At 28.4% G+C, this 7,491-nt stretch overlaps 1 protein-coding gene across 1 annotated transcript; it reads right to left on the bottom strand.

The window, feature by feature from the left end:
* Positions 1-5,213: 5,213 nt before the first annotated feature.
* Positions 5,214-7,131, bottom strand: LOC124839241 (small ubiquitin-related modifier 2-like). The gene is made up of 3 exons (XM_047314989.2): positions 6,971-7,131; positions 5,518-5,667; positions 5,214-5,431 (listed from the first exon to the last, which is right to left on the bottom strand). Exons 1-3 carry the CDS (start codon positions 7,058-7,060, stop codon positions 5,360-5,362), a joined length of 312 nt encoding a protein of 103 aa, XP_047170945.1. The 5' UTR covers positions 7,061-7,131; the 3' UTR covers positions 5,214-5,359.
* Positions 7,132-7,491: the final 360 nt, after the last annotated feature.

Below are 7,491 nucleotides of genomic sequence, written 5' to 3'. Positions count from 1 at the left end.
CCTTAAAGGTGTGAGGAGACGAAAATGTAATACCGGATAAAGGAGATACACAATATTTTTTTTTTTCAGTTCTCCATTTCTATATGTTGTTATACGAGGTGGATGTTTTATGAATCATTGCAATATCATAATTATATACTATCTTATATATTTACATTATCATTTGTATAAATTTTATATAGTAATTTTATAACATTTGTATAAAATTATAAAATTATAAAATTATAAAATTATAAAATTATAAAATTATAAAATTATAAAATTATAAAATTATAAAATTATAAAATTATAAAATTATAAAATTATAAAATTATAAAATTATAAAATTATAAAATTATAAAATTATAAAATTATAAAATTATAAAATTATAAAATTATAAAATTATAAAATTATAAAATTATAAAATTATAAAATTATAAAATTATAAAATTATAAAATTATAAAATTATAAAATTATAAAATTATAAAATTATAAAATTATAAAATTATAAAATTATAAAATTATAAAATTATAAAATTATAAAATTATAAAATTATAAAATTATAAAATTATAAAATTATAAAATTATAAAATTATAAAATTATAAAATTATAAAATTATAAAATTATAAAATTATAAAATTATAAAATTATAAAATTATAAAATTATAAAATTATAAAATTATAAAATTATAAAATTATAAAATTATAAAATTATAAAATTATAAAATTATAAAATTATAAAATTATAAAATTATAAAATTATAAAATTATAAAATTATAAAATTATAAAATTATAAAATTATAAAATTATAAAATTATAAAATTATAAAATTATAAAATTATAAAATTATAAAATTATAAAATTATAAAATTATAAAATTATAAAATTATAAAATTATAAAATTATAAAATTATAAAATTATAAAATTATAAAATTATAAAATTATAAAATTATAAAATTATAAAATTATAAAATTATAAAATTATAAAATTATAAAATTATAAAATTATAAAATTATAAAATTATAAAATTATAAAATTATAAAATTATAAAATTATAAAATTATAAAATTTTTTAAAAAATTAAAAAATTAAAAATTCAAAAATTGTGAAATTGTGAAATTGTGAAATTGTGAAATTGTGAAATTGTGAAATTATAAAATTATAAAATTATAAGTTGTCGTTCATCCTGACATTCTAGTGGTCACTGAGTCTTAGGTAGAGAATTGTGGCGCATGTGGTGAGAATGGCAGGAGGCCTTGTTGCATATAGCTTGGGGTTCCAGCTATCGGACTAAACTCATGTGTAGACTTGGGTTTCCAGCTACAGTGAGGGATGAAGGGCTAACCTCGTGTGGCGGCTTGGGTTTTCAGCTATGGTAATTCTGATGATTTTCCATATTACCTTTCCACGAGTGCAAGAACGTCGTAGCTACATAATTCATACAGTCCGGACAGTCAGAGTTAATTGAACAGTCATTGCATGCATTGTTATATGATTATAGTTGGAAATGTATGATTGGTTATTGCATGATGGACTTATTTATTTATATCAAATTTATGTGAGTTATCTGTTTACCTAGTTAATTAAATTACATAAGCTTACCCTTATTTATTTGTCTTGTTTATGGTCCGTTCAGTCGTCCTTGTCTTTGCAATGATCACCCTATGGGTGTGAGCAGAAGGTGCTAGTGACTCTTTGGAGCAAGTTCTGGAAGAAGCTTAAGGTAGTTTAAGAGCAAGACCGTTCGGTCTTGTTGTCCTTTTGTATTAGTGTAAGACCGTTCGGTCGAAACTTTTCTGTTATGACCGATCGGTGGGTTCTTTTAATGTGTACTTGTATAGTTTTCTGTAAAGTTTTAATTTATGGTTATTTTAGGATAACTGTAAGTTAACTTTATTCTCCTTGTAAATTGTTCTATTTTATTATAAATGTAAGTACTCTTGAATATAGTTTATAGCTATATTTTTGGGATGTTACACAGATTCATTTGTTCTTTCTAATCTTATAATTATAATATTCACTTTATTGTAATGCAAAATTATAAATTATAAATATTAATATAATATAACTATTATACACACACATACACACACACACACATATATATATATATATATATCATAGTTTTAATATAAATTTAATAGAATTTTATTTTAATAATTATTATAATAATAAATTTTTAATTGCATAATTTTTTATAGTTAAAAATGTGAAAATGTGTTTGTATGAACATGCCCATGCATAATCATGCATTTTGTAACATCCCAAATTATATAGAAATATATAATATAGTAAGTCCACATTTTAATATAAGAGAACAATTAGAAGTAGACTGTAAGTAAAATATTAAAGTTACAATCATCCCAAAATAAGTCCTACTTTAAAACTTAAAATGCATTAGAGTATTTCAAAAGGATAGAACTTAATTTAGAAATTCCTAAACGAACTAAGTTGCAGCATCATAACCATCCAGGGCCTGATCCAAGGGTACCTCATCCATCTCTGCTCACATCCAAGTGGATGATCATTGCAAAAGAAAAGCACACACAAGCAAAACACAACCACAGAAGCAAGGGTAAGCTAGATATACAAAAACATGTTATAACAATCATAGGCAACATGCAAGTAAGGACAGAGATACTAGACTACACAAACATAACTTGTTGAACTTTAAACTTGACTCGTCCAGAGTTAGAATGATTGTCGAGCTATAGCGGGTCATGCAATCATGGTGGCCTCTACTGTTTTGCAAAGCCATTGCCAATGGGTTTCACCCTACCACACTCACGAGGTTAGTCTATTATCACTCACCTTGGGTCATACTAGAAGCACCCAAGACTAGGACCTCCTTCTACTACTCACGACATGGTTCAATCCTCTATACTTGAGAATGATTAGCCATTGTAGTTTCAGGATAACCCCCAAGACTGGGCTTTCATGCAAATCATTCTAAAACACACCAAGGACACCACCATGGATCTTCTCCTTGAAGATCATGGAATTACGTCCAATAACATAAGGCACCACAATGTAACCACCCTTTGAGATTCATGGAATTACGTCCATCAACCATCCTTTTAAAATCACATACTTTGAATCACCAATCACACCTTTGAATCACATACACTTTCACTTTAACAATATACAACATGTTTGAATCCCATCATACAATACAATCTGCTCCAACACATACTTCACAAACCATACAACATTCAACTCTATGTGAAACAATACAAAAGAGAAGATAGAGAATAAAACCCTGAACATTTCGCAAAGCGCACCCCTTCGCACAGTGAGACTAAGAGCGTTTCGCACAACACACATTATTTGCATGCCGAATTAACTTACAAAGGTGTCATACCTCATGCCTCTCGCATAGCGCACCCCAGTCGCTATGCGAGAGCTCAAACAAAGACCAACCCCCTTAAAACTCTCGTTTTGCCCCCAATTCGTCTTTCGAATTAAACTAGCAGTGAATGTAGGTCACCTCCATTCGCATAGCGACCAGATTCGCTATGCGAAGCACCAAATAGAGAGCAGCACCCTCTAGTCATTCGCACAGCGCACCAGCTCGCACAGCGAATGACTCAAACATAAAGCACCCTCTTAAGGGTCTCGTTATGCGAGACAGCTCGCATAGCGACTTTACATCATCTGCAGAATGTAAATTATGCAGAATCATACACTCACACCTACTCTTACCATTTCTAGGCCTCTTATCCAATTTCTAACACCCCTAATTGTTGTATTACACCTAATTAAACTTGTCTAGGTGATTATAAACATTCATACTATAATTCTAAAGTGATTAAGACTCAATTCCTACTTTAGAACACAAAAATCAACAACTTAGAGACCCAAATCCAATTTTATCACTTGTAACTCGTTTTAGACCATTTTGAGATTCCTAACCAGTCAAAATTGACCTATCTGAGCTACCCAAACAACCCAATTGCACTTAAGGAAAAAGCACAAGGCACATGCAACCAGCAAGAATGCATGTCCCTAGTTCAAGAACAGAGAAGAGGTTGCATGGAGAGACTTACCAGCTTAGAACCCAAAACTAATCGGATGGTTTCAAAGCTCTATACGCTGCGAACGTTTTGGCACCACCTGAATAAAAATCTACCGGTTCAGAGAGGATAAATGGAAGAGAGAAGGAAGAGATGTTGTAGAGAAAAGGCAGAGGAAATCTGAAACTGAGTTTTAGAAAGAGACAGAATGTTTAAGCTAATGGGCTAGAATGTTTGAAATGACTTTTTAAGGTCTGGTCCTATTAACTTAATGCACCCTTTTACTCCATTTTTAACTATATTTTTCAGGTCCTCACATTTCCTCTGGGTTTTCACATATTATTTATTTTTCTTATATTAACATAATATAATAAAAATATATATTATTTTAAAAAATCTATATAAAAAAATTAGATAGGTAATAATTTTTTAATAACTATAAGATTTCAATTAAGTTACAAATAGTTATGCAAATAATAAACATTTTACATGGAAACATGGTTATCAAACTCTCGAGTTAACTCGTAAACACGTTCCCAGACATGGCTTCCGAGTTAACTCGGAAGTAAACTCGATTTCTGCGTAAACTCGATAGAATCGACTGTAAAATCGATAGAATCATGTAAAATCTCGAGTTTAGAGCGATTCTGCGAGCTTGAAAATTATATATTTAATAAAATGAATCAAAATTAATGACAATAATTTGTGTATTTATGTTTTACAATATTATTTTTATGAAAAATATAACTATAAATTTTATTTATTTACAGATATATAATTTTGTAAACTTATTTGAATTAAGATATTATTTATATCATTTTTTTTCAGTGAAGTAAACTTACGAGTCTACGAGTCGAGTTTACGAGTCGAGTTTACGAGTCAAGTTTACGAGTCGAGTTTACGAGTCGAGTTTACTCGACTCTCATAAGTTTACATAAACTCTCGAATTTGATAACCATGGAAAGAATGTAAAAAATTTATTGTCAAATTTTTTTTTGTTCATAAATGCTTAAACTTCATTTAAAATAAGTCCAGTAGTGTAGATGTCACGTAGTTTCAAGACACCACAATAAGAAATGATAATGAACAATATAAGAAAAAACATGTGTACCAAACTAAAAAACAATAATGAACATGACAATGTTTACTAAAATATGGCAAAGACCACAATACTGTATCCACACAATTATAACAATATTTTAAACAACAAAACATCAGTAAATATGGAAAATTCATATTGAAAATTGTCCACTTTTTACATTAACATCATAATCATAAATATCATATCAAAATATAAACCTTGAAACAAGCACCAAATACCAATGGTTTCTCATGCATTCAGAAATAGATAAACATACATTCAAAGAAATTTATATCCACCTCCAGTTTGGTGTAACATTGCATCTATCTCATCCCCATCTTCCATCTCTAGCTGCACATTGTAACAGTTCCATTATACTTTGCAGCAGTTAATAAAGAAAACTTTGAGGTTACAAAACACAACCAAACTATGTTTACCTCATCTGGGGTTTGTTCAGCTCTAAGTCTTCTTCCATCAAACAAGAAAGCAATTGAGCTAAAATCTACAGATTGTCTATCACAGTATGCATTCATGAGTTTCTTCAGCTGAGTGCTTCTTTTAATCCTGAAGAAAACCTCATTACCATCCTACAGAGATATCAACATCAAAGAAAACCTCATTACCATCCTACAGAGAAATCAACATCAGAAGCATGAAAAATGTGTAAAAATATTCTTCCAAAAAGAAAATTGTATTAGGAAATAATGTTTGTTGGATAAAGATAATAAAACAACATAAACATGTCATAGTTTCCAAAAATGCCCCAAAAAGATAGGTAAAGAAACTAGATCAGAACAGTGAACATGTCTACATGACAAAAGAACTGAACTAACAAATGCATTATAAAAAAAATTGCATGACAAAAACAAACAAATTATACTAAATAATTCCATATTCACCATTCCACATATTTCTCATACTATATATATATATATATATATATATATATATATATATATATATATATATATATATATATATATATATATATCACTGGTTCCTAAAGGCAAAGTGAGAGGAGCGTTTCTCTGTTTTTCAAAACAAAGCAGAGTCATGGGATCAATACTAAATTTTTCTTTGGTACAAATGAAAAGTAAATTGATTTGAAATCAACATAACTTTTTCATCATTTTGTTATAAAAGTCTCTTAATTTCAATTTTAAACTGTCAAGAGAACAATAATTATGGATGATAGAAATGCAGTCATGTCAATAACAGATTAAAACTTTGAGAAATAGAAAACAAAATATTTCAAACAAAAGTAATAAGAGTGTCAAACCCTAAAAAAAACTTACTTAGCAAACATGAAGCATGACATTACAGTAGACACAAAGACAAATTCAAAAATAACATTTTTAAATGATACTAAAAAGAAATTTTTCTGAACATAACACAAAACTAGTATTCAGAATATTTAAAACAGTCACAGTTGAATTTCTACAATTCAAATTCAAGACAACTTGTTAATGAAAATTATTCAATGAAAACTACTTAGAACAAAAATCTCTCAAAAATCAGTTTCAATGAAAACTGCCTAAAATGAAAATCTGAAAATCTCTTAAATATCAGACATACTTTTTCTTGGGTAAACTAAAGTAACCTCCAGTCATTAATGCCTCCAAATATCATTTAACCATTATCCTTTCTCAGTAGATATTTCTCCATATAAACTCAACACAAATCCAATAACATTTTCAAGAAGTAAAATTATACACCAATCATGCAATAAGATATCATGAAGCCAGATGATTGAAACTACAGTAAGGGATTAAGAACATGTTCATGCATAAGAGAAACAAAATCACAAAAACCAAAACACACTAATTTTATTTTATTTCCTAACAACAAGAATGAAATTGAAGAAAGTGAAGATGAACGGAGGATTGAAACCTGTCCCTTGACTTTGAGATTGATATGTGCTCCTTGATCAGAGCCCTTCTTCTCCTCTTCCTGGCTTCCTCTGCCTCCTGATGAAGACATTTTCGAGCTTCACACCTTGTTCGTACTCTTACAGTGAGAATTTGGTGTGTTTCTATTGCAAAGAAAACAACACCTTTGCTCAGTATATATAGTAGCGCAGTGGGTACGAACGAAACAAATCAAGAAACACGTGCCAGTGCGTTAGTTTTACGCTATGTAGATATTGTATCTGTCTGTGAGTTGCCACTGGGGTGGCCAATCCCTCAAATTTATGTGGGTCCTCCCAATTTATAGATATTACACCATGGCATTTTTTGTTTAATTTGTTATACACGAACCTGTTTGTTATATCATAGAAAAGAATACATATATTTAAAGAAAAAATATTTTTCTACATTAACAACTCACTTTTAAAAGTATTTTGGTATTGAAAGTTTTAATTTTTATATTTATTAAAAAGGAAAAATTAAAGAGTAAAACAATAAGTATAA

The sequence above is a fragment of the Vigna umbellata genome, chromosome 5, assembly GCF_029865625.1.
Source record: "Vigna umbellata cultivar VRB3 chromosome 5, Vumbellata_1.0, whole genome shotgun sequence".
Taxonomy (NCBI): domain Eukaryota; kingdom Viridiplantae; phylum Streptophyta; class Magnoliopsida; order Fabales; family Fabaceae; genus Vigna; species Vigna umbellata.
This window is presented reverse-complemented; position numbering and strand designations above follow the sequence as displayed.

Bases quoted from the DNA above. Each gene is read 5' to 3' on its own strand.
- LOC124839241 (XM_047314989.2), bottom strand. From the start codon at position 7,060: ATGTCTTCATCAGGAGGCAGAGGAAGCCAGGAAGAGGAGAAGAAGGGC. The intron at 5,668-6,970 runs GTTTCAATCCTC...ATATCTCTGTAG, and splicing joins ATCTCAAAGTCAAGGGACAG to GATGGTAATGAGGTTTTCTT. The intron at 5,432-5,517 runs GTAAACATAGTT...TACAATGTGCAG, and splicing joins CTGAACAAACCCCAGATGAG to CTAGAGATGGAAGATGGGGA.